The sequence below is a fragment of the Archocentrus centrarchus genome, chromosome 22, assembly GCF_007364275.1.
Source record: "Archocentrus centrarchus isolate MPI-CPG fArcCen1 chromosome 22, fArcCen1, whole genome shotgun sequence".
Classification (NCBI taxonomy): Eukaryota; Metazoa; Chordata; class Actinopteri; order Cichliformes; family Cichlidae; genus Archocentrus; species Archocentrus centrarchus.
The window spans coordinates 28,442,185-28,467,883 of record NC_044367.1 but is presented as its reverse complement, the minus strand read 5'-3'; the positions used below and the strand labels follow the sequence as shown (position 1 = coordinate 28,467,883).

General features: G+C 45.2%; 1 protein-coding gene across 4 annotated transcripts in view; it reads right to left on the bottom strand.

The window, feature by feature from the left end:
- Positions 1 to 498: 498 nt before the first annotated feature.
- The window catches only part of col12a1a (collagen, type XII, alpha 1a), a 47,780-nt gene continuing 22,579 nt past the window's right edge, over positions 499 to 25,699 (bottom strand). The window contains exons 27-66 of one of the 4 annotated variants that reach the window (XM_030718165.1): positions 24,657 to 24,786; positions 24,414 to 24,553; positions 24,028 to 24,160; positions 23,831 to 23,854; positions 22,961 to 23,100; positions 21,096 to 21,225; positions 20,799 to 20,938; positions 20,587 to 20,716; positions 18,855 to 18,997; positions 17,681 to 17,810; positions 17,439 to 17,581; positions 17,173 to 17,302; positions 16,536 to 16,655; positions 16,299 to 16,445; positions 16,104 to 16,220; positions 15,830 to 15,982; positions 15,651 to 15,725; positions 15,430 to 15,569; positions 15,202 to 15,325; positions 14,971 to 15,114; positions 14,572 to 14,736; positions 14,377 to 14,415; positions 14,095 to 14,233; positions 13,323 to 13,465; positions 12,832 to 12,941; positions 8,779 to 8,934; positions 8,426 to 8,503; positions 7,761 to 7,847; positions 7,256 to 7,309; positions 6,829 to 6,924; positions 6,481 to 6,534; positions 5,553 to 5,606; positions 5,268 to 5,321; positions 4,684 to 4,755; positions 4,543 to 4,578; positions 4,397 to 4,463; positions 4,123 to 4,305; positions 3,830 to 3,907; positions 2,539 to 2,709; positions 499 to 1,324 (exon numbers count right to left, since the gene is read on the bottom strand). In XM_030718165.1, coding sequence (XP_030574025.1) covers positions 1,179 to 1,324; positions 2,539 to 2,709; positions 3,830 to 3,907; positions 4,123 to 4,305; positions 4,397 to 4,463; positions 4,543 to 4,578; positions 4,684 to 4,755; positions 5,268 to 5,321; positions 5,553 to 5,606; positions 6,481 to 6,534; positions 6,829 to 6,924; positions 7,256 to 7,309; positions 7,761 to 7,847; positions 8,426 to 8,503; positions 8,779 to 8,934; positions 12,832 to 12,941; positions 13,323 to 13,465; positions 14,095 to 14,233; positions 14,377 to 14,415; positions 14,572 to 14,736; positions 14,971 to 15,114; positions 15,202 to 15,325; positions 15,430 to 15,569; positions 15,651 to 15,725; positions 15,830 to 15,982; positions 16,104 to 16,220; positions 16,299 to 16,445; positions 16,536 to 16,655; positions 17,173 to 17,302; positions 17,439 to 17,581; positions 17,681 to 17,810; positions 18,855 to 18,997; positions 20,587 to 20,716; positions 20,799 to 20,938; positions 21,096 to 21,225; positions 22,961 to 23,100; positions 23,831 to 23,854; positions 24,028 to 24,160; positions 24,414 to 24,553; positions 24,657 to 24,786 — 4,515 coding nt within the window. In that variant the 3' untranslated portion in view covers positions 499 to 1,178. Of the gene's footprint in view, positions 2,079 to 2,538; positions 2,710 to 3,829; positions 3,908 to 4,122; positions 4,306 to 4,396; positions 4,464 to 4,542; positions 4,579 to 4,683; positions 4,756 to 5,267; positions 5,322 to 5,552; positions 5,607 to 6,480; positions 6,535 to 6,828; positions 6,925 to 7,255; positions 7,310 to 7,760; positions 7,848 to 8,425; positions 8,504 to 8,778; positions 8,935 to 12,831; positions 12,942 to 13,322; positions 13,466 to 14,094; positions 14,234 to 14,376; positions 14,416 to 14,571; positions 14,737 to 14,970; positions 15,115 to 15,201; positions 15,326 to 15,429; positions 15,570 to 15,650; positions 15,726 to 15,829; positions 15,983 to 16,103; positions 16,221 to 16,298; positions 16,446 to 16,535; positions 16,656 to 17,172; positions 17,303 to 17,438; positions 17,582 to 17,680; positions 17,811 to 18,854; positions 18,998 to 20,586; positions 20,717 to 20,798; positions 20,939 to 21,095; positions 21,226 to 22,960; positions 23,101 to 23,830; positions 23,855 to 24,027; positions 24,161 to 24,413; positions 24,554 to 24,656; positions 24,787 to 25,699 lie in introns of all 4 variants that reach the window. The other 3 variants (XM_030718169.1, XM_030718168.1, XM_030718167.1) reach the window with 3 other exon arrangements.

Genomic DNA, 25,699 nt, shown 5'->3' with positions numbered 1-25,699 from the left:
CACAACAAACAGAAACTTGTCAGTTGCTGCTGACTTCATGCATCTCTCATTTCACCGTCACACACGCTCGATGGGTGTAAATCTTTGGGTTTTTCCAGTGCTGGTACGGCCCAGTTACGACGCCATTGTCTCCTTATGGATCTCTAAGCTTAATTGTTACAATCTGATAGGATCAAAGCCAGCTGGTTGCATGTCAAAGCCTGTGAAGCAGCTCAGAGGCTGGAAAAGTTGTTTTTACATTCCCTTCTTTCTCTTCTTGTTGTCCTGACACGAACTGGCTCAAAATGTCTTTAGCTGTCAAAATAAATAAAGGTTTACACTTCAAAGCGCGTTCCTCGAGGAAAAACAGGTTCTGTCGCTCAAATAAACATCTAGAGGAATTTAGAGTAGCCAGCAGCTGTGGATCAGGCCTTCGACGTCTCCAGACCTTCAGCACGACAGACCGAGAAAAGTTCAACTCATCAAATAGAAAAATGATCAGAAAGCTGAAACAACGGCTCCATTTTCAGTAGTTTTATTGAAAAATGCCTCTTTCATTTCAGAAATAAATAAGAAAATAAGGCTGTGTGGAATTCACAAAATGTGCAGTTAAAACATGAAAAAAGCAATCCTATGTCCATAGTCTTGCAACCAAATCCAAACTGCATTGATAGAAAATGACAATTATATTCTGATTAGAGCTCCTCAGTAAATATACAGCACAATTATGCAATTCCACCTTTGGTAACAAAACAAAATATATATTAAAAAAAAGAAATGCTGCTTGTTACAATGAGTCAGAATATGGTTGGGTTTACAGGTCATACAACATCATCACAATGTCACAATGAACACATCTGTGGGGTAAAAATAACTCCTGTTTATTAACCAGTGGGTTATGTGAAACAGCTGTTCTTACTGAAAACAGCAGGGGGCGTCACAAAGTGTTCAGAAACACACACACCAGCATGATTTTACATGATTAGTGCACCGAAGTCCGATTAACACTTGCAGTTACATTACAAGCAGACACTGAGCAAGCACACAGGTTTGTAACATGTAGGTTTGCATTCATCCTCCTCAACTTTCTCATGTCAAAAAAATATATATGTTCAATATAGCCAGGGGTATCAAACCCATATAAGTAATAGCTCTGAATGTCGCTTCATCCTCACCTAAGTGTTCATTCCTTACTGTAGCTATGATGCTAGTGTTTCTGTATTGTCCTGTGGTAGTGATCGCTTCCCTCTCTGGCTTCGTGTGTAACCGGGTTGTATAGCCTCAAACTCTCCAGCTGGCTCCACAGGTATATTCACTACTTCGGGTTCAGGTGGGTAGCGGTTGGCTAGAAACATATTCAGGATGGCCAATCAAAAAACAGGTTGCTTCTACAACTTTTCATATGCACAAATTTTAAATTATATTGCACTGTGGACTTTGAGAAACGCCCGCGTGTTGAACTGCTTCGATGAATAAAACCCAACAAGATACTGAATAAAAAGACACAGTAAGCTGCTGATACTATAAAAGATGGCAGGAAAGCAACGTTTAGCACCATTTTTCACCAACACCATGAGTAAAAGTACAAATGAAACATGCTTCAGTCTGGACCACAGTAGGCGTCATAAACAGGGGTTATGCTGATGGTAAGTAAGCAGAAGGTTATGAGGCACAAGCTCAATACAGATGTTAACTTGATTTTTAGTGAAATGTCTCGTTTCATACAATCATTTACAAGGCAAAACTATTAGTTTTATTTACACACATCACCTCTACATTAATACTGCTCTCAGTTAAATGGATTGAGTGAAATCCTCTATGTTAGTACTTGTTTGGGGTGGTGTTTGTACATGCTCCTTCCTTTGTAGTGCTCAGTCTCTGCTTTCTATTTCCCAGCGGTTTGTGGTTCAAGATGCAAGAACAGGCCAGCAGGTTGCCATCACTGTAGCTCGTAGCTGTGACATGATGTTAGTCCGCTCCGTTCAGCTTTTTTGTTTTTCGTTTTTTAATGTTCAATAATTATTGTCCATGGTGATTTATCCTTACATGCCCCATAGCAAACATCTCAGAAAGCACAGGTAACGTTTACTATGCAAAACCTGAAAATAGTTCAGAGAGGGTGTGAGTTTTCTGTGGAACAAAGGAAAAATCATCTCATTTGACCAACAGCTGCTTTACATGCAACTTTCAACATTAAACATTCAATGTATGGAGGTAGTAAAATGCAGTATATCGGCTTAAAACTCCCCTGAACAGCAGTACTGAGATCAGCGTCTGTCAAGCTTTGGCTTAATCCATTTACTGTTAGTCCCTTGGCACTAACACACACACACATACACACACACACACACACACACACACACACACACAGTCTATTTAAACTGCTTATCTGACAGACAGTAACAGTAACTGCAAATCAGCTCTGTCAAACACCTGCATTCATACCTCCATACATCAGCACTGAAGTTGTGCAATGAGCTGCAAATGTAATAAGCGTGCATACACTTAGCGTTTTCTCAGGTGTAGTAGCATGCAGGAGCTAGAGCGCATGAAGTCTACCTGTGTATCCTTGTCCATTGTAAGGAATTCCAACACACTGAGAAGAGTCGCAGTATCCAGGGGGTCCTGGAGGTCCCCTCACCCCTGGAGTGCCCTGACGGCCTGGAGGGCCACGAGGCCCAGCGGAGCCAGAAGGTCCTGGGGGTCCCGTTCGTGACTCTCCGGGTGGCCCTGCAAATGGGAGCGAGAAGGTGAGCGAAAAAGCACAAAAGCCCACTGACGTCATCCGCACACCGTCTGTGGAAATGGCGGGGGTAACACAGGGGCAGCAGAACTGTAATTTCAACTTTTCAGTGGCTCAATTAAAGCCTTCACCAAGAAAAAAACAGTAGTGTGGGGCTGTTTGGAGTCACCCCCGGCCCCGTCTGTCTAGACGGCAAAAACTCAGGATGGAATTTTCCCCGTCTCTCTTTCTCTCTTTAAGTGAGCCCATGTGTTGTCAATGAAGCCACCAAAGAAAGCTCACTGTACAACAATCAGATTTCCCCACTACACACACACACACACACACACACACACACACACACACACACACACACACACACACACACACACACACACACGGACTTCCTCCCACTGAGCTTCAGTGGTGTCTCCCTTCATTCACAGAAACAGAGATGTCAGTGTGTGGTGGGGGGTGGGGTGTTGTGGTGTGTGTGTGTGTGTGGGGGGGGGGGGGGCATCAATAGGAGGTTCTTGTTGTTTAATGAAAGGTTCTCAAGAACTTCTGAGGCAACATGAGATTTCATTTTCAACCAGCCTGTTCAAACTAATCAGCCTAATGACAGTTTTTCTTCATTATGGCCTCGACTAAGACACACTGGATCCAAACATCACATATGGAAATTCTTTTCTTAACAATGAGCATAAATACCTCCCATTTACTGTGTTTCACATGTCTTTGTAGAATTCTGATTTACACATATGCCATATATCATTAAGAAAGGAGAGAATTGGGAATATGTTTGGGGTCTGTCCAAAAACTTTATGCAGAGCAGCTGCCCAAACGAAGCAGCCTGAGCCGCATGTGCTGCAGGTAAATTTGAGCGTCTTGCTGAAATGTGTCACTTTCATTGTGCCAGTGGGAGTACTGTGTCCTAGAAAGGTCCACAAAGGAGGCTGGAGAGGCTACGACAGTGAGAGTGTGTTAGCGTTTGGATCAGGTCGTAAAGCTGAGCAGTGGGAGAGCAGCAGACTGTCTGCAGCTGCAGAACAGCGTTCAGCACAAAAAGCTTAACGCAGCTCTTCCTGTGATCACCAAGCCACAGGTGATGAAGCTGAACTGTGTTACCTGGTGGCCCGTTCGGGCCTCTTTGTCCTCTGATGCCCGTTCCTGGAGATCCTCGCTCTCCTTTCTCTCCTGGCAAACCTACAGGAACATTAAACAGAGAACTTAGTCTCAAACAATAATACATATGAATCACGACTGAAATAACTCTTTTATTTTAAACTTTTTAACTTTACAGACTTCACAAAGTAAAGACTCGTGTTGGAGCAGCACTATAGTCTACGCAGCTGGCATCACTTTTATTGTTTCCCTGCCTGCTGTTGTGTAAAATCAGAAAATCAGCAGAAATAATGCACCTCTTTCTCCTTGATTTCCAGGTAAACCTGAGTTTCCAGGGAAACCAGTTCGGCCAGGCTGTCCAGGCTCTCCACGGGGTCCCGAGTTTCCAGGAGGGCCCGGAGGGCCGGGCGGTCCGGGAGTGTTGCTACGATATCCGGAGGGAATCTGGTTCAGCAGCATGTCGACTCTGCTCATCTGACCTGCAAACAGAACAACAAACAAAGGGATATTTAACAGAAATATAATCAAAAATAATAAAATTCCCAGAGGGTTCAGAAACGTTTGACTCACTGTTCACAAGCTGCTCACAAACTTGTCTGGCAATGGAGCGCATCATGTTCTGGGACGCAAAATCTCCCTGAAAAACAGACGTTTTCATGAAGATTGTTGTCATTGGTGACATTTTTTTACAGGTGTGATTAGAGCGTGATGCTCACCCTCTCTCCTTTCTCTCCTTTAAGGCCAACAGGTCCCTGTTGATGAGAAGAACAATGTGAGAACAAGCGTGCCGTGTCCTCGACCCTTCCCAAATCGGAGTAATTGAGCCCTATATTTGTTCCACATCATTCAGTACATACTGGATTTCCTGGTTCTCCTGGCTTTCCCGGTTTCCCTGTTATTCCCGGCACACCTGGATTCCCAGGACTTCCCTGGAAAAAAAAGATTTGCAAAGAAATGATGGCACAGTAAATGTAACTGTAACCTTTAACATCTGCTCGCTGTTAATAGTTGCATAACAAGCTTTAGGTAGCACTCTATACTTTAACATGTGCAGAGGTTGTGGGTGTGGGGGGCACGTGGCACAAGCTGCCAAGAACAGATGGAAACGCACACACGCACAACAGCAGGAGCACAGACACACAAACACACTCGCTGACGGCTGTCGGAGCACTCGGGATGGTATGGTACATGTGAATGGTATACTGGCTGGCAGGAGGGCTGATTAAGTGGATTCAGACCTGCTTAAACCACAGAAAAAGGAAATGAGGGGCAGCACCGTCCTCCTAACAGTGCACAAGCTGCAGACTGCTTTTCATGTGCCGTTCCAGCAGAGTGCCGCCGTGGAGCCAGAGGAGTAATTGTTGCCGATATATCAGGAAATAAAGCACACTCCACAGCATATTTATTTGGCTCCTTTCTACACAAACAATTCCACACTCACCATGGGTCCCGGTGGGCCTCTGGGTCCAGATGGTCCCTCCTTTCCTGGTGGCCCCTGAGTAGAAATAACATACAATCACACGTGGGTAACAACACACCGGGGACCCCATCCATGCAATACATCATGAACTCGTACTGGTTTCAGCCATGAGTGAGAACATGCAGAAAAACATGAGTATTTCTGTGTGGCTGAGTGGGTGATCACATGTGCTTAAGTAAGTGTCGGATCCATTTACAGGCTTTGAACGCAGTGTGAACACCGTGCACGCCTGGAGATCGAGCTTACCCGCGCTCCGCTCGGTCCAACGGGGCCCAGAGGACCGCGCTGCCCAGGAGGACCCTGGGAAAGAAGCAGACACACTTCATCAAATGTGAATGATCAAGAACAGGACATTTATGGAGCTCCCTGGTGCCCCTGCTGTCCTAGAATTAACAGAAAAATCCTGCTCTTTCCTCTGGACTGAGCCAAAAATAATATATCATTTTGGTAGGAAAACTTCTCTCGTCTCCTGACGTATGATGTCTTCTTGAAATGTACATAGACGGTTTGTTATAATAAGCTGTATTATGTAAGTAACGATCACAATGCTGCCAGCAAGCTCTGGGACACACTTTAATGCCTGAATTTGCTTATTCAGGGACCAGAATGGCCAGTGGTGATGTTCTCTCCAGCTGAATGGTGGGAGTTGGCTGGATGAGTGAAATGATGATGGCTATGTAATGCCAGCCCACTCCAGTATACCAAAAAATTCACAACTATTATATAAACTTTAGATCTGCTTGCGTCCAGCCTCAAAGACGCTCCAAGTCTCAGGATTATGGTTTCATCTGACTCTCACTTCATTCACACACTCAGCAGGACGCCGTCTGCCATAAAGCAAAGATGCTCAAACTTCAGACAGGCTGTAAGTCTTCACCAAGTCCCAATCATCTTCAGTTACAAGGCTGGAGAAGAACATGTTCCATTCCCCATTTCCCTGTTGGTAACATGAGTCTGCACTTCATAATAATTTAACTGCCTTCTACCGTTTGTCAATCAGTGGGCTGATGGGAGAGCGTGGAGCTCCCTGAGGATGGCATGGTAAACCTCCCACTCTGAGTGTGGTTTTAATCTAGCCATGTGGACTGAATCCAGGCTCCAGTAGCAGTACTGCTCTCTATGGATGCTCTCCCGTTTCCTGCTCATAAACCACAACATGGAGAGAAGTACTTACTTGCAGTCCGGGCAGCCCCGGGTCTCCAGAATCTCCCTTTGGTCCTTGGCGACCCTGAAGATGGAGGAGGAGGAGGAGGAGGAGGAGGAGGAGAAAAGGGCAGGTTTGGTTTTTTCTGCTAACCTGTGATTGTGATTTATGCTTTCATAAGAACACGTGCAGATAAAAATAATAAGAGCCTGTGGTTCGCTTTCTGTACATAGATGGGAGTAATGTGCTTTCACATGAATTATAAAGTGGAAACTGTATCCATCAGCTTTCACACAGACTGCACTTGTCAGCAACTATGTGCACTAATCTAAAGAAAACGCATATGTATCAGTTTCTGTGGAGCGCAGATGGACTTACAGGTTCTCCAGGCAGAGAGAGTCCGTTAGGACCTTGTGGACCCGGTGGTCCCATCGGTCCTGGAAGTCCTGCCTCACCACGAGGACCCATCGCACCCTAAAGCATTAAGCAAACAGAAGTAAATGTTACACAGTCACAGGCAATCTAACACAGGCCTTTAACTGCACAGACAGACAATGAGTGCTAACAGCCTTGTGAAATGAGCCTCTGAGGTCCTTAACATAGGCCCCCTTTAACTGTACGTGTGGAAACATATACAGTCGATAACTGAATTCAGATGTGTGCAATTTGCTAGCAGAGCAGCAACAGCGCCTGAAATACCATCGCACAGAGAAACTGATCTTTGCATCTGCCTATTGATAACAATTATGCATCATATATTTAACTCCAGAGTTATGAAGTGAATCTATATGAAAGTGTGACTCACAGGCTTGCCGGGATCTCCTCTGTCTCCTCGAGGTCCTTTAGAGCCTGGGCTTCCCTGGAAGAGTAAGAAATCCTAATGAGTGTAACAACAGGAGCAGATTCCAAAAGTCCTAAAGCCCCGGAGCCGGGCGAAATCCTCACAGGGCTTAGTGAGGTTACCAAGCCCACATATTCCAGACCTCTCCTCAGACTTCTGTTTTTCTGACAGCCATTTATCTTTTGACACTTCTCCCTGAGCCCACTTTCTTTTTTTTGGATGCCACTGGTGTCATCCTCAAATGCTCTTTCCAGAGAGAAAAAACACTGATTATGCAAAGACATGCTCGGTCTATAATGTGCAAATGTGAAGCTGTACGGTGACTGTAATACTAGCACACAACCATCTGGCTTTATCATCATCATCTGTGAAATATCTGCATCTTCTGAGAAAACTGCTTTATCAGGTGAGGACGCAGAGGAAGAGGAAGTGAAGACAGATTAAAGCACGATGGAGGGAGTTTCTGTACCGAAGGTCCGGGAGGTCCCTGGGGGCCGATGCTGTCCTGCGTGCACGTGCAGGAGTGAGGAAGGGACGGACACTTGGCCTCATCTCTCTGAAAAGGAACAACGATGCACAGAAATAAATATCTGCAGGCTTCAGAGCAACAACATTACAGGATTTTCACACCAACTGACATTTTTCAGTCGGATCACTGTGGTCATCGTGGAGCGGTGAAGCTTCGAGCGCTCAGCTGCAGACTCAGTCCAGATACTTGGAAATGAGTCCGTTTCCATCATGTATTATTATTTGATGCAAATTACAGAAGAATTACTTGTAATTGTGCATTCATCCGGTATTTACCACACTGTATCCAAGTAAATGTGAGTCAGTGTGAGCTAAAGAAGCGCTTGTTTCCATCTAATGAGGAGGTCATGCTGGCAACAGCACCATTAACACAATTGCCAGGATACGAGGACCCATTCAGGCCAGCTGAGGCACTCTCTTTTCAAACAGCAGGCTTCCATTTAGCTTAATGACCACATACCAGCAAACGTATACGTTAGGCTGTAAACCCAGTACAGTGTATTCCTAACATTCCTAACAGCTAAGAACAGGATTAATGGTCCTGTTTCAGGGAGAACACGGGAAGCAAATGTACCCGTGGGGTACATGTGTAAGTGGGCTTCTTACTGTTGCAGGCAGGTCGCAGCATCTGTCTCGGCTGATCCAGCCCAAACTGCAGACAATATCGAACATCTGGAGCTGGAACTACACAACAGAAAGAGGGAGAAAACATTCAAGGGTGTTAACAAATGGTTCCCATTCATGATGAAAACGCACATTGTTGCACAATCAGCGCCTCTGAGATACAGAAAGGATGGCGGCGTTCCTGCCAGCAGTCGGTGGGAGCAGCCAAACTTAATTGGGCATCTAGGCACAATATGTTTTGGATGTTCGTTCTTTGGAAAGTTAAGAGACGATCTTCCAAAAGTGTTTTTCCAAGCCTTCGCAGTTTTAACAAGTTTGAGCTCGTTTTCACTTACTGTAGCAGACTGCCTCCTTCCACCTCCTTTGCTCATCTTGCCAAGCACTTCATAGCCATCCAGTGAGATGTTGTTGGCCGCTTTGATGGGCTTCTCTGCCACCTCTTGGCAGTCGATGTTGAGCTTGACTTTCTCTGGAGAGACGGTGATGTGGAGCTGCGGGATGGACAGGATGAAGACAGGCCATCGTTAATATTATCCTCCTTAAAAGTCCACATCTGCCAAATTGGTTGCAACACAATTATTTGGCTAATGGTGCAAAGGTGGAGCTTCAGAAAAGCTGGTTTGGCATTTACTTCTGTTTGGATGGACATGGCTGCCTTTTAAACTTTTTTCTCATATGAGAAAATGAAGCCATACGACTCGGTTTAGAAATGTTTAGTCTCTGCGCTGCTGTTTGATGCCTCCGCAGATGAATGGACCATGAAAAAGGGAATATACAACACTGGCATTTCCATGTGGTATTAAAGTGATTGTATAACAGCACAGATTCTGAAGTTTCCTTCTCAGAGGGCCCAGCTCCACATCTTGAAATAATATCTTCTGCGGTTTGCCATCAAAAGTCCTACACTTTCCATAGTTTCCCTTAACAGTTGGAAAATTTCCTCTGCTCAACCGTCAGACAAGCTTTCTTTATGTCAGGAAAACCATGCTACCATTTCTTTCTACAAAGCTATACCAACCACAGACTAGGTCACAGTTCTTGGCAATCAATCTTAAAATTATAGTTTACTTCCTTGGAAAGAGAACAAACTATCTGGTGAGACCACAAAGGGAGAGGGGTGCCGTTTATCTGCAGGTCCTGGCATGGATGTAATATGCCATGATGCACTGGAGGGCTCACCAAAACAGCTTAGGGTGGTGTACTGGGACGCTAAATTTCAGCATGTACACATTACCTCACTGACCAATAAGTAAACAGGGAAAAAAATGGAGTCACTGGAAACTGAGGCTTCAGTCAAACTAATAAGCACTGCTGTTAAATGATCTTATCCAACTGCAGCAAAGTGTTGACAGATGAACAACTTTCATCCATCACAGAGGGTTTCCCTGTGCTCCAGCGTGTCAGCCTTCTACAATCACAGCACATATGGTGAGATTTCGAGCTGACACCATCGCCGCTCCAATGCACACGACATCCGAGATTTATATCCTGACAGACTTTGCTGCTCTTGGCTCTGTCCTGACTCTTCCTCCAGTTTTTTCCAATCCTGAACCTCAAAAGTCCTCACAGCCCTATTAATAAGCAGGTGTAGGTCTTCACTATAAGAGAAATACAACAAAGAGTGGATTAGCTTCTGTTTTCTAAAGTATGGATTCTAAATTAGAATGATTCGAAATACACCACAGGCTGAAACTCCCAGGCAGGACCATCAGTTTATCTTTCCAGGAGGAAAGCTCCTGTTACCAGGAGACGGGCAGCAGGTTTCTTTGGATATATATATGTGTGTGTGTGTGTGTGTGTGTGTGTGTGTGTGTGTGTGTGTGTGTGTGTGTGTGTGTGTGTGTGTGTGTGTGTGTATACATATGTTTGTGCCATAAATGAAGACTGAAGAGTGCAGACAGTCAACAATTTGACAAAATCCAGGGCACTGACATTCGGGCCAGGATCATGGAGACCTTTGCCTGTTTGTGAACCTAATCAGCGTGTGCATGTGACAGTCTGAAAGGCTGGATTCAGGAACGATTGGGAATTTTTCAGCATGAAAGCGAACTACAGCGAACTCTTCAGCAGCTACAACAGCAACATGATCGAACTTCAGCCAGTGAACCTCTGACACTATGACATATGGAAAATGTCTTTGGTTACCACAAAGGTTCCCTACAGACTCCATCACTCAAGTGTGTGTGTGTGTTGGGGGTATTTCCCAGTGGGCTGGTTAGCATCTGCTTTAGTCATCTCTGAGAGAAACTCCCACATGTTTAAGGAGCAGCTCAGGTTACTCTTTATTAACTAGGCTGAAGGAGGCAATAGAAGCACTCTCTAACATGTGATAACAGCACATTAATGAATAAAATCTGAGTAGAAAATTCCTTCAGGAGCAGCAAAGGCCACCACTTAAAGTACCGGGAAAATCATATATTTGTTATTGATTATTTTCCAGGTTGAACAGTTTGCTGATCGTTTGCATAGAGCTGAAGAAATACTGATTATTCATTATTTGGTTTTATCTCACTCACTTACTGGGCTTCATTTCTCTTCGCACACAAAGCCCAGCCAGCATTTGTGACAGTCCTCATCAGTGGTCACTCTGGCTTAGCACGCACACACGCGCTGAGGTCGGTGTGTAACAAAGTGTTGGGAAACCACTGACAACATGTGAACACACACCACCGCAGCAGTCAGCAGCGGCATTTACTCAGCAGACCGGCAAATAAGCAGCTAGGTAGACCACTGCAGGCTCATCAGCTCATGCAACAGCAACTACTGCACCACAAACCCAGTGCTCACACAGACACACACACAGTCACACACACACCAGGCTGCGGTCCAACTCGACCAGCGGTGATGCAATTTAAATCCAGTCCTGACCCAACATTTTCCAGGGTCACACTCATTCATGAAGTCACCCAGTAATTAGCTGTGTCGATGCTAAACGGTCAAACTAAAAAGTGGTTTACTGCAGGCTCTGATCTCCGGGCAGGACGTCCCTCTGAACTCTCTAATGTCAGGAAGTGGAGCGGCACACTGTGATGTCAGATAAGATGTCTGCATCCAAAAGGGTCATTCATTCTGATGACCTTAGAATAAAGGGACAAGTGTACTGAATATGGTGCACACAGTCTACAAAGGCTAAATGCAGCCCCCCCCCACACACACACACACACACTGAGCCACTTAGCATCTTAAACCTTTCCAGGTTTGTAAAGTATAGTTTCCATCTTTGTTCTACTTCTTACGCCCTACTGTGCTGCAACATGACAGGATGTTTTATAGTCACTGATGCTTTGGAGGGGGCGCAGAGACAGGCGATGTCTCTATTTAGGGCTCGCTGTAGCCCCGAGATAGAGCTCACTATCCAAATGGTGTTTATCACCACTGTAAGCTCGGCATGTGTTCCTAATATAGTGGTTAAAGAGATGAAGGGGCGAGAGAGCGTCTGCAAAACAATATTACGGCTGTTGTTGATATTGTGTGTAAGATGAGAGGCTCTGACTGATGTTGGTGAATCTTTAAATACGCGCCCGCCACAGGAGTCTTGGCTTCATCTCTCACATGAAATCCAGAGCAGATGATGGCACGGATCAGTTTCAAAATAAAGAAAATATTTCATCAGACAGCTGCAAACATCTGGATTCAGCCCTTAAATCCACCACTCGCTCAGCCAACAGTGTGTTTTTTTGCTTTCACAATTACAAATACATGTTCCCGTCCAAATCTCCACCAATTATACAAACAAATATTATCAATTGATTCATCACGGTGACTACTGATTCTTATATCTTCAGTGTTAACCTGAACTCAGCCGGACACATTTTAGTGTTAAAGCATGTTTTTGCACAGCAGAGGCTCAAACACTGACAAGGGGCATAAACAGGATATCTCTGCACCTGTATGAATTTCCTTTTTTAATGCTGAATCACTGAAGATCTCCTTACTGTTGTTGGAGATAAATACAGAGACAAGTTAAATAAAAATGGATACAGCAAGGAGCAGCTTGGTTTGGGATTCATCTAACACCTACCAGGACAGCCTCGAGCACTGATGTGGTCAGAGCAAAATTTTAAAGCTTATTTATAGCCTCCATAATTCATTTATGATATTAACTGGCCATGACCTAAAGGCCTCTTTGACAGCGCACTGACACTTTACTTGTTGACAGGTAACCTGATCCAGCTACGTGATCCCGACCGTTTGTCACATCATCACATTAAAAGGTGATTCAGCCAAAATAAACGAGGCATAGAAGTCACATGTGAAAGGATGTAAAAGCATATGTGAAAAGACTGAAAACAATGAGGAGCAGCCCTCAGCTGACAAAAGGCTCCCAGTCTTTCACAGTAAAGCCGGACGCGCTGCTCGTCTCTTTAAGGATCCCGCCTCGTGTTTACCTTGTGAAAGCTGCCGTGGAAAACCCGCTTCACTGGCTCCTCATTAAACGTGGCTCTCTGGATCTCTCCCCGGGTGTCCTTGTTGTAGAACGTGAGTGTTTTGCTGGAAGCTGAAAAGAGACGAGGCTTTGATGAATCCCTGACAGTGTGTTACAGTGCAGTGGCACGCAAAGCACAGACTATAGAGAACACATGCTGCAGAGAGAGCAGGAGGACAAAGGGAAGGCGAGGAGGGATCAGGACAGTTCCTGTGATGGTGTGCGTGCATCTGCCACGTGTGGAGGCACACGTTTGAAAAAGATATCTGTTTAAAAGTTAAAGCTCTATGAAAGTTTATGTATTTCAGCATGTTCTGATGCTTTCAAAGTACGGCCACGAGATCCAGCAACTTTATATCTTTGGTTAACTTTGGAGATCCATTAAAAAAGGGAAATAAGATTAAAAAAGGTGTCCGGCTGCGTGCGTGAGCTGAGGGCCGATGGAAGACTTACGGGTGAGCGTGATCCCGACTTCAGGGTTGTTGTTTTTGTCGGCAATCTGCCAGATATCGAAAGGTTCAGCGGGCGTATCGGGCAAGAGGCGGAAGAGCAGGATGATGGTGTAAGACGGGGGAAGACCATCCGGATGGATCTCCCTGTTCATGTGAAAAAACACACATCATGAGTCAGAGCTGTGCCCTCATCACAGCAGCTAAATATTAGATGTTAGACATTAATACCGCTGCAATAATACAGCCTCTAGTGTCACACAGGCTGCTTTTCTCCTTGGTCTCAATTAAATCGCCCACATATTGAAAGTATTTCCTGTCTTCTTTCAGGTTACAAGTGTTTCCATTTGTGTGCATTAAGTCAAACGCTGCACTCACGCACACTAAATTTGCATCATTATAACCATATTAACAAAACATCCTGAAGAGTTTTGGATGCTGCAGCTGTTGTGCAGTGTTAACACCACCCAATAAAAAGACAAAGCACTTGACTCTGATTTGTTTTCTCCTTGTGAGAAAAAAGGTGGGAGGGGGGGGGTCCAGGGGGCTTTTTAATTCTACATCCAAAATATTTTGTTCCTGCTAGCACCTCATATTCCACTATCTGCAACAATAAACAGGCCTGAGCACTGAGGAGACCTGTGACTACAGAGGCTACCGAGCCTCATTCCTGATAATGACTGTGGGCAGTGAAGTGCACGGGCGAGAAGGCCAGCAGCCTGGGATCGTGCACTCCCTCGGTTTTCACACCAATGCAGTTAAAGCTCAGCTCTCACTTGGTGGGCTGGTTCAGGAAGGAATCCTTGTGCAGCCTGTAGGCGATGAAGCTGTTGAAGGAGCCCGGCTCCATGGACACGCCATTCATGGCAGCGAATGTCTTGTCTGTGATGTTGAACGCCTCCAGCATCCTGAAGCCTGGAAGGGAAGAACAACAGGAGTCATGCTGGGAAGAAACAGTGAAGCCTCAAAGTTTATGGCATAACAGCACTTTAGCAATGTCAACAAGCTCCCCGGGGATTATCTAATGTGTACAGTGTATGGTGATGTTGTATGCTTACCAGGCGTGGTGAAGCCATTGATGTAGATCAGGGGGCAAGCTGAGACACAACAACAAGTTAGAAGCAGTTGGAAAAACAGATTAAGGTTTAAAGAATGTGATGAATATGCCTTTATATATTTCTCCTGGCAGTGGATCAATGGAACTGCATTTTGGCATGCAAGTAAAAGTAAACTTTAATGAATCTCGTCCTCACTGGAAGTGGCCGTTTCACAGATGAAGGTGATCAGGTTGTCCTGGATTTTGGCGAAGGCGTCATAGTCGTCCACCACGAACACGTGTCTCTCGCTGGGCTTGCTGCCGATATTTCTCAACTCAGCCATATCCACATCGGCCACTCCGACCACAAACACACTGTAGCCTGTTGGTGCAAAACATACAGACACACGCACACGGGAATAAACAAAGATCACTAAGCAGTGTCCACCCCCCCACAGGCACTCCCAGTCTCTGTGGGGATTAATACGAGAGTTTATTAAACAGGCCACAAAGTTTGGCTCAGCTGACGTAAACCGATGTTTGCATGCACTGTTTTACCCTTTTTCGCATTACAAACCCAAACACACAAGCCGATGGTTAATATTTCCACACATACCGGAATGCTGCAGCTTTTCTGCGCTCTTCTTGACTTCATCCTGGGACCGTCCATCTGTGACAACCACCAGCACCTTGGGGACGTTCCTCCTCATGCCGCTGTCTGAGGTGAACACCTTCTCGTAGACGTGCTTCAAAGCAATGCCTGGATGAAGGAGGGAAGAACGTCTAATCTCAAACGTTGCCAAAAGTCAGAACAATAAGTTTGTGTTTTCCGTTTTCAGAGGTGCACCTGTCTTGGTGTTCCCTCCTCTGTAGCGGACAGTCTGCAAAGCTGATAACACGATGCCTTTGTCGTGGTAGGTGTTCAGTTTGAACTCGGTCTTGGCATCATCACTGTACTGCACGAATGAAACCTGTTCACCGAGGACGAAGACAAGAGGAGGATGATGACAGTCAAATACAGAGAATATGAAATACAGGTGCACGTTTTTAAGAAGCCACTGAAACATCTGCTGACCTGCATGCCACTGGGGCTGATGACGTCGAAGGCTGCAGTCATGCTTTTAACAAACTGGATGACTTTATTGAAGCTGTCGTCTCCGATGCTCCAGGAACCATCAATCAGGAAGACCAGGTCGGCCTTGGCACCTTTGCACACTGTGAAGCACATAAAGCAGCATTAGTGCGCGATCGTGGCCGGACGGTGGATTTATGTATTTTAGCCAAAAATATCCTCACCATCTAATGCGGGTGGGACTGTTGCTGGAGGGGGAGGAGTGGGAGGCTCAGTTGGCACCGGGGTGGGCTTAACCACTGCAAGTCAAAAAAAAAAAAAAAATCACATGTAAGAAAAATTTAAAACTATTTGCTGGTTATCTCATATCTGAGTTAGCCTGTAAGAAACAGGAAGTTCTTACAGGTCCTCTCTTTGACGCTGACTCCAGGTCCCTCGAGGTTGGGGGTTTGTGTGTACACAGTGGCGTTGTACAGAGTGTCGGGGGTCAAGCCATCAAAGCAGTAACTGCTCTCCGAGCCTCTGACGGTGATCTCCTGAGCACCACGCCTGGAGGCTACAGGAAAGACAAGAGGAGAGCATCCGGATGAAATCGAGTCACGGTGCAGTGACGCACCGACTTAAAAGTCTAATTCTGAAAGGTTATTATGATGCGTAAGCAGGTCAAATGAACTTACGATCAAAAGGATTGACTTTGAGTCTGTAGGAGGTGGCCGCTCTGTGAGGGGCCCATCGGAGGCAGAAGGAATCGTAGCCAACGTTGTAGGTGTTCAAGTCCGTCACATTCAGATACACTAAAGAGAAGCAAAGGAGACTCAGTACAAATTCAGCCCATGTCAAATTATATAAACATACATTATAAACTAACTTACACGTGGTGCCTTGACCGACCAAAGGTGCACTGTCCCCTGTGTTGTACTGTGCCAGCACTTTCAGATCATAGGTGGTTCCAGGCTTCAGGTTATGGAGCTGGTAGGAGGTTACATCTCCAACAGACACTTCCATGGAGTCATCAGAGCCTGAAAAGCAACAGCAATATTATATAAGTGCCTGCAAGCAATTCTTTTTGAATGTAACACTCCTCTATCCATGGAAAAGCACGTCCATACCCTCAGGCTGGTAGATAAGCTTGTATCCATTAACCCTGGAGGGAGCGGGGTCCCAGGACACCCTGAAGCGGGTGTACCACTCATCAGAAACCCGGAGATTCCTGGGCCCGAGCATTCCCACTGCAGGAAGCAGGACAGAGCAGTGCAGTCAGCACAGGGTACGTTTCAGGATAAGGATGCTGAAGGTTTGAGTTTCAGTGTATTTAGTGCAGTGATCCATCACCGGGGTAATTACTGTATTAGAGTTCACTGCTCATAATAACATTAGAATTATGGGTGAAATATGCCAATGTGTGATCAATGGGATGATAAATTCCACCATGAAAGAAACTCCTCAGGGAGAAATGTTGCCATTACAGCATGTAATAATGTTTCTTTTGTTTGAGAAGCAGACTGGCCAGATCTCCTTCACTGGAGTACAGGAAGTTCAAAATTCCCTGGCAACGGCCTTTAAAAGTCAACAATATCACTTGTTCCGCTTTTGGAATAATGTTCAGTTATTCAGGAAGCTAATTAGAGGATCAGTCCATTCAGATTTTCTGCTCTCTGATGATCCTTAATACGTTTGCTTAAACAGACACACAAAGCAAAGAAAGACGCAGGATGCAGGAGGCTGCATGGATGGAACAGCTGGTACCTGTGCGTCCATCACCCTCCAGTTCTCCTCCGGGTCCATCGGCGTAGTAGGCAGTCACTTTGATGTTATAAGGCGTGTCTGGGTCCAGGTTCTGCAGGACCACGTTGTTTCTGTTTCCTGGTACTGTAGTCTGAAGTGGCAAGAAAGACCATATAAGATAATACAAGAGCCTGCTTGGATGAACAAGTCTGCGTTAATGTGTTCAATTAATAAGAGTGGCCTCATTACTTCTTTCTCTAAAAGAAAATTATTAAACTGTAGCTCACATATTCCTCAATCGGGTCTCCGGTAATCTGAGCATAGGTGATGCGGTACTGCACGACAGGACCAACCGCATGCTCCCAGCTGACGGAGAGGGTGGTGGTGGTGGGGTCATATACGCGCATGTTCCTCGGGCCGCTTCGGGGCACTGAGCACAGAAACGGGAAGAAGCAAATGTGTGCGTCTCAGAGCTGCTGTGTGTCTGTGCAGTCTGTGGGGGTCTAAACTCAATAGCCCGGATTCTTACGTGTCTTTCCTGCATCGCTGATAGCAGGTCCTTCGCCATCGCTGTACAGAGCAACAACTCCAACATTATAATCGGTGTCTGGGAGCAGCTGCTGCAGCATGGCTGTGGTGGTTGTCCCCGGTACCAGGATCTGTGCAGAGACACCGAGTGAGTCAGGATTCCTGATTCTGGGTGAATGCATCAAAGAGCCAAAGCCACAGAGTCGAGCAGCTGCTTGTTCCACACTAACATCTGCCTTTGACTGAAAGGCCCCTTGTTGAAAGGAAGAGCCAAAAATTCCTTTGATGTTCAGAGGTAGGTGCGTGTGTCTGTGTGTGCGTGCTTGTCTGTGTGCATGTGTGTGTGACTGTGTGTGTCTGTGTGTGTGTGTGTAGAGGGCGGGGCTAACAGCCAGCACTGCTGTTTAACTCAGTCTGACTGAAAGTGACAGCTGATTACATCTCCTGAGCTGCCGCTCACTTAGCCGGACGGTCTAAGGTCAGAGCTCCTCGGGGGCTCTGACCTGGTGATAACCTGGTGGGGGAGGTTTAGATGGATGTGGAGAAACTATAGCTTGAAGCTGGCTGATGAAGGCCACAGTCACTTACACACATGGAAAGAGCTGCCATTAATGTGCCGACAAAAAGGGGGAAAAAGCAGTTTGCTCTCTATATGCTGGAATATCTGCCACTTTCTAAAAGAGCTTCCAGAGCCGTCCAGTGAAGGAAGATGTGGTGCAATCCATCTGGCAGAAGCTGAAGAAAGTTTATGGTGTGATGTAAAGAAGCACGTTAAACCTTTTTAAAGATTCTTTGAGCCACCCAGAAATCTTTCACATATGAAGATGTGGGCACTCTGATGCCAGATGGCACCCATCGTGGAGAGGAAGAATTTCTGCTTTAATTAACACGTTTTGGTTTGAAACGCAGTTATTTACAGAAAATAATCCAGTTGGCAGTAAATGCACACATGCAAAGGCAGTCACATGAACAGACTAAATGCTTTGAAAAGTAATTGCAGGGTGAACTGAGAATGCTCACACTTCCAGCTCCATGTGGTGATCCTTGACCTTAATAAATTCCTCAGTATTTCTGTATAATGTCTGACTGAGTGCAGGGTAGGGTTAAACCTGCTCTTCCTTTGAATCCAACTGGTCTATACTACACTTCTTGGGACACAGCAGATGGAAACTCACCGACTCAGAAGGCCTGGCACCGTTCAGAGGAGCGTAGACCACCCGGTACTGCTGGACTGGACCTGTGGCGGCTTCCCAGCGAACGTTCAAAGTGTTGGTAGTCGGGTTGTAAACCTGGATGTTTCTGACGGGGCTGCGCTCCACTGCCCACACAGGTTTCAGCCAGAGGCAGAGATAAGGAAGCGAATGGTTAGGATGATGATGTACAGCTTATTCCTTACTGGGATTTCATTGGTGTTCCAGTATTGTGAACCTTTCCATCTGGATTATTTACAAGTATCTAAATGACACCTTTGTGAATCTCCTAACTAGTAGCGCTGTCATCCTCCCTTTGCCTCAGTTTGTAAATCATGGGCTAGACTCCTGTTGCGGCTCACCAGAACAGGACATGAGAAATTCCAATAAAATGGGAACAATACTCCCCGGCAACCAAGGCAGACAAGTTTAAGATGTTACTTAATAACACTGCTAGGAGCAGGGCACCTTCTGTCGGTGCCCCGGAGGTTAATGAAAAGGATATCCAAGGCCTTTGTGCAGCCCTGCGTGAAACTCGACTTCTAAAAAACCAAAGCAGATGTTTGGAGGTTTGTGCTGCTCCCAATTATAAGCCCATAAATGCAGGAGGAAAACACGGTAAGCAAGCTTCCCTGCTTTAACCCTCTCACAGGCTGCTTGTTGCTTTAAAGACGCAAATGAGCGCTCACGTTAGCTCAAACGTGACAGCACAGATTTCCTGCAGTAAGATGAGAACTGATTCACATCCTGACATTTATGCACATAAGTATATGTGCATAAGTATATGTACAGAGGCAACATGAGTGTTAACCTGTGAAAAGCCACTAAACATGACAGACTACTGCTACAGAGGGGAAAATGGGGGTAACAGTAGCTGGCACAGAGCATGACCCCAGCATCGGGGTTGAGAGCAATTATACTTATAATGCTCTCTATTCATTTCTAACCCCCTGTTTCTTTTTCCCAGAGAGCAGCCAACTGCTCGGTCCCTCCCCCCATACCCCAGCTCCACCATTATCCTGACCACTACCCTTTACTTCAACCTATAAATGGCCAATATTACAGTAAAGAAAGAGGAGACACCATTATACTGCTGCCAGGCCAGAGGAATTCCTTCCTACGCAATCACCCCACAAAATGCTGACTCATTCCCAGCAGAGTTTGGTGGTTCAGCTGTGGGAGAAACTGGAAAACCTCTGTTGTCCATTCAAACTAAGCTGATGAGCTCAGTTAGTTTCTGCTTTAAGCCCCAGTCTGCAGGTAACGTGAAGCTCTCTCCTGCTTCTGCAGCCAGGCGGCTGAATGCTCTCTCTGTTAGACGGTCACGTTTTGTACCTGGGATGTTGGAGAGTCGTGGGCACCCCAGCTCATACTTCTATTACACAATTAAATGGAGAAGTATTTATTTACGTCTTGGGAAACTGATGGAATATGAGTTGGATCGATTGCAAGTTTGAGAGGATTTGGATGACATGTTGAAACAAATCAGTTATAACTGACACAGCAGGCCAGCAGCTGAGGCCACTGAGTTCATCCTGGACAGACAAGAATAGATTCCTGACACTGGGAAATAAATCCCACTGCCATTCCACAGTATTCCACTCACAGGTTTTCTTCTTGGTCTGCTCGGGCTTTTCCAGACCCTCAGAGAGAGAACCGTGCATGCATCTCCATTTGGACTTATCTACAGCGGTGCTTACATGCGTGCAGTGCTTACGTGTTTTGCCGTTCTCAGACATGCGCTGTCCCTCTCCAGCAGAGTACACAGGAACCACGGTCACCGTGTACACAGTATCAGAGTTCAGGTTCTTCAGGACAGTACTGTAGGTGCTGCCTGATACCTGCACCTGTACAGAAGGACAGCACAGCACACATCATGCTGGAGTTGTTTCACTGGAGGTGACCATCATCTTCTAAGTTCTTGCTTACCATCTCTTCCTCTCCTCCAGCTGCAGGCACATAGAAGATCCTGTACTGACGGACGCTGCCCTCAGCAGGCTCCCACTGGACATTTAGGGTGCTGGTGGTGGGGTCGGTTACCCGCAGGTTTCTAACACCACTCAGCGGCTCTGAGGTAACATAAAGGTGTGATACAGTTACATGTAGCAACATTGAAACATCTTTAAACTGAGAGAATTTCCACCAGAGTGATTTATCCATGCTGCACCAAAACCGCATGTTTTTTGCTGTTATTACTTCTGGATCCCATATCAGTTTATAACTCACTGGTCTTTCCGATGCCATCCAGTGGTCTGCTAACTCCTTTGGCATAGACCGCCACCACACTGATGGCGTATTCAGTGTCAGGCGTCAGTTTGGGAAGCAGGACTGTAGTTTTCTTTCCTCCGACCTGGGTCTGGTTAGGAACAATAAACGTCAGTGAATCAGTTACTGCTGCTGCCAAATGGCTGCAATGAAGGCAGCGCGACACAAACAGTTTCCTAATTTAGTAAAGTCCGCTTGGCTTTTCAGTCCCTTTTTGCTTTTCCTGCGTCTGATGACTACAAAATACATCCTTCTTTCTTTTATGTGCCGAGGGCAGAGGGATTTCCTGTTTCTGCTGGAATAAAATGTCCTCAGCGGGTTTCTCAGATTGATAACCTGATGGAAAGACTTGAAGACTGCTCAGCATGCATTAGGAGCTGCTTTTGGACACGGTTAGTAATCGTACCGCAGCCAAGCTGAGCATGGCTGTTAATGGCTGAAACAGTCAGATGTGTTGTCACGGCTAATGATGAATTTACTGCAAAGCTTTTGGCTCGAGCTACAGGAAGCCGATTGTGAGGGTGTGTTGGTATGATGCATGTGTCTGTTTGCATATCGTGTGGATTTGTTTTATCATTTTATTTCTGGTTGAATCTTTTCTCAGCAAAGGCAATAAAAACAGGACAGAGGTTTTATTATTTGGCACTGCAACATTTTTCTTGAGTACAAAATGTGTGTAACGCATTTCTGAAAAATACACTTGCTGCCCCAAAAGAAATATTGAAAACTATGGCCTGTTTATCCTCATGGAAATGCTGACCCTGAACCAGCTCAATCCGGCTGAGGCGAACGCGTTAGTGTTGTTTACATCAGCCTTTCACCGGGATATCACCCAGAGACAAGCAGCACTACTAAAGTTCATCAAGTACTAAAAAGGAAACACAGAAACCTGACCAGATAAATTACAGGGGGAGAAAATCCACTTCAAATTTCAGGCACCTAAAAAGGACAAATCATCTGAAAAAACAGACAGTGTGAGCCCACAGCATCTTTATGCACCATTTTAAACATGTATGATAAATCACAGCAGCAGCTCAGTAATAACTCATCACACTAACCTGACTCTCCAGGGGATTTGTACACAAACACATCTCTGTGATATCTGAATAATATTCCCACATAAAGCCCACAAAATGCATCACATGAGCTTTTTATCCCATTTGAGGTTAATCTCTCTTCACTGACTTCTAATAAATGCCAAGTATGAATGATTAAATACTTCCACTGAGGTTTTGCAGCTTATCGGTGTGCAACCTTGTGTATAGAAATGTCTCCACGCACTTCTGGTTCTCTTCTAAGTCCTGCCTGTGGAAGTTATGACAAATCTCTGACAGAAAATTGAAACCAAGAATTCATCTGTCATCCAGAAAGACTTCTGAAAATTCAGCGAGGCAGACAAAAATGCACGACCAGCGGGAGACAGTCTGCAGCGTCAGGAAATACTGAGGAGAGAGGAGGGAAGCTTTGGTCCACACTAATGCCTCCATATTCTAACAACAGATTATGAGATGTGACTCAGAATAAACTAAAATAATGTAACACTGGTTGCACAGCTGTATAGTAACTGTGGAGGAAGAAACAAATCCAGTGACTGAGTTAAAGCCATGAGCTATAAACCACAGTTTGGATCGTTAAAGCTGGACTGACATCCACAGAAGAAGGAGAGGAAAAGTACGGAGACTGCAGCTAATATATTAAAATCGATCACTGCTGATAAACACTGACAAAAGTCATTTACACATCAGACATTTTCAACACAGCCAGCGTGCACAGCAGCTCCTTTTGAGGAATGTTGTTATTGGATGTGTTCCTGCTGCGTGACTTACAGTCTGACTCCTGCCTCCAGATGTGGGCACGTAGGTGACCTTGTAGTTCTGGACACGGCCTGGAGGGGGAGTCCACCTGGCGTTCAGGCTGGTGGTGGTTTCATTGAACACAACCAAGTTGGTGGGAGGCGCATTAGGTGCTGCAAAGTGCAACATGCAAGCACATGTGTTACAGTTAAAGTCAAGTCGATATTAGTTATAACGAAAACATTTCCCTCCTGATATCCTTGAACTATCTTTTAAAGACACAGTCCTTGATATGTTGCTCTGCTCGTGTTAAAATCTCTATTATGGTCTCCTGAATGGCTCATTTGAGTTAAAATGTCGATGTCAGTTAATTTACTGCCTTTCATTTACGGCTAAAACAAAGTAAGTCTACCAGTGAGCGTTAAAAAGGACTGCAGCTTTAAAAAGAAAAGACAATCCTCCTTTGTCTTTTCTGAAGCAGGGATGGATTCTCTTGATGGGCAATGGATTGATGATGATGGATGACAAATGCATGGATGAATGCAATGAATACATGGATGGATGACGGTTGATGGAATGGGCTTCGAAAACAAGGATTCAGATCCTTGTTTTGTCAGGCATGCATGGTGGAAATCCATCCAGCCATTTCATTTAACCGAGGAAGAAGATGAAGAAGCCAAGGACAGTGGTTCAAACACAGACAGGACAGACAGACAGACACACAATAACACTGGGCTGTGGCAGCAGCAGCACCATTGATGGATGGGTTAAGGGTCTTGCTGGATGATGAAATAACAGTTGTCCAGTGAACAACGGTTCTGATGACTGGTTGAAACAATAAAACATGCTTTTGTCACTTTAAAAAAAAAAAAGCATCCCTTTGTTTACCACAAATACACTTACGTTGGGGACCACCATGACGGGGCACTATAGAGGCAGAAATACAAAGGTATAATGGGCATACCCTTCATACAGCATATTTCCAGAAGACAAAATTAAAGGGTAAACAATGAGTCTAGCCTTTGGTCAATAAGAAAGCAAAATAATAATAAGTTAAGCACACAGTGTTAACAGGAGTTATTACTGAGCTATCATCTTACATGTCCTCTCAGTGCCCATCAGGTCCTCGCTCTCTGATTCATCGGGATAGATCGCAGTGATAGACACGTCGTAGGGCGTGTCTGGCTCCAAGTTCTCCAGGACGTAGGTTGTCTCCTCATTGGTCAGAATGGCCTGATGAGGAAAACACAAGCACGATACGTGGGATCATGCTTGACTGAAATTTTAGCCAGTAAAAACCAAACATTAGCTATGCTGAGGAGATTAGAAGTGAACTATTATAAAAATCTGTTTTTTAGATGTTCTCCCTGCCTCCACCAGAGATCTTTTCCAAAGCATCGCCAAACGCCTACTATGGGACTCATCACGAAATACCTGCATGACTTATTCCCAAAATAAACATCCTGGACATCTGGTTTTCTCTTACATCTTGCAAGTTGGTATCTCCCTTCTTAACCCAGCCAATGCGGTACAGAGCCACGTCAGGGGCTCCGTGTTCCCAGGTAGCTCTAAAGCTGGTTTGCGTAACTTCTGAGAATCGGAGGTTCTTTGGTGCTGGAACCACATCTTTAGAGTAGAGGAAAGAAAGGTAATTATGATCTCCAGTTCAGTCAGAAGCAGCAAATGGAACCAGTGCCATCACCTAATACGGCATAATAATAATTCTGACCTGTGACAGCCACTCCCAGCATTGGCTGTCCGGGACCTTCATCGTAGATGGGAGTAACAGTTAAAGCGTACTCGGTCTGCGAGATCAGGTTGTCCAGCAGTCTGGTGGTCACACTTCCTCCCACTTCCAGCTGTAGAACAATAAAACACAGTTGTTAAATATTATTATGCAATATCAATAAAGGATAAATAGCACCTTAGAAATGCTGCAGGTGTTTTCCTCATCAGCTAAGGTTTTAAAAGTGTAACACTTCATTCTGAGTGCAGCTTTCCTGGAATGCTGGCGACCTCGCTAATGTGCACCAATAAAACTGGTAGGAAATGTGACCAGCAGGTTAGAACCAGAGCAAACAGGAGCAAACAACAAAGAGCAACTTTGACCAAACACATGCAATACTTCATGCTCCTGATGTTTTAGTAGCTGAACACTGAGAAATGTAACTTAAGGGATTCATTGTTATTACCCATGACCATCTGCTATATGCTGTCAGTGTGAGCTGGCGCTCTGTTTGTCTCTGCGTGCTATAAAAACAAGTCTGAATGCTTCACCCAGGCCTAATTCGTCCTGCACCTTATGTCATTAGTGGCAACCTGTGTCTGGCTTCCATCACGTATCTTCAGCCCGTGAGTCGCTTTAACATCTGTGTTTTCACCTTTGGAGATTTAAGAACCGCTTTCACCTGATTCACCTGAATTATGGTGAAGGAAAACTCAAACTGCAGCATCTGCTGCTGGAGCCCAATAACTCCCAATGAGGACATGCAACCATGAAGTACTCCTCTAGTCCCTACTACCATAACCACCCTACACAGTGGGGGAAATAATTACATAATCCCTGCTGAATCTGTAAGTGCTCACTTCCAAAGACATGAACAGTCTCTAATTTTTATGGCAGTCTCACTTTAATGGACAGAATATCAACCAAAAAAACAGAAAAACATATTAAAGTGTCACTGAGTGAAGTACGTATTTGATACCCAAGCAAAACATGACTCAGGACTTGGTGGAGAAACTCTGGTTGGTGAGCACAGCGGTGAGATTGTA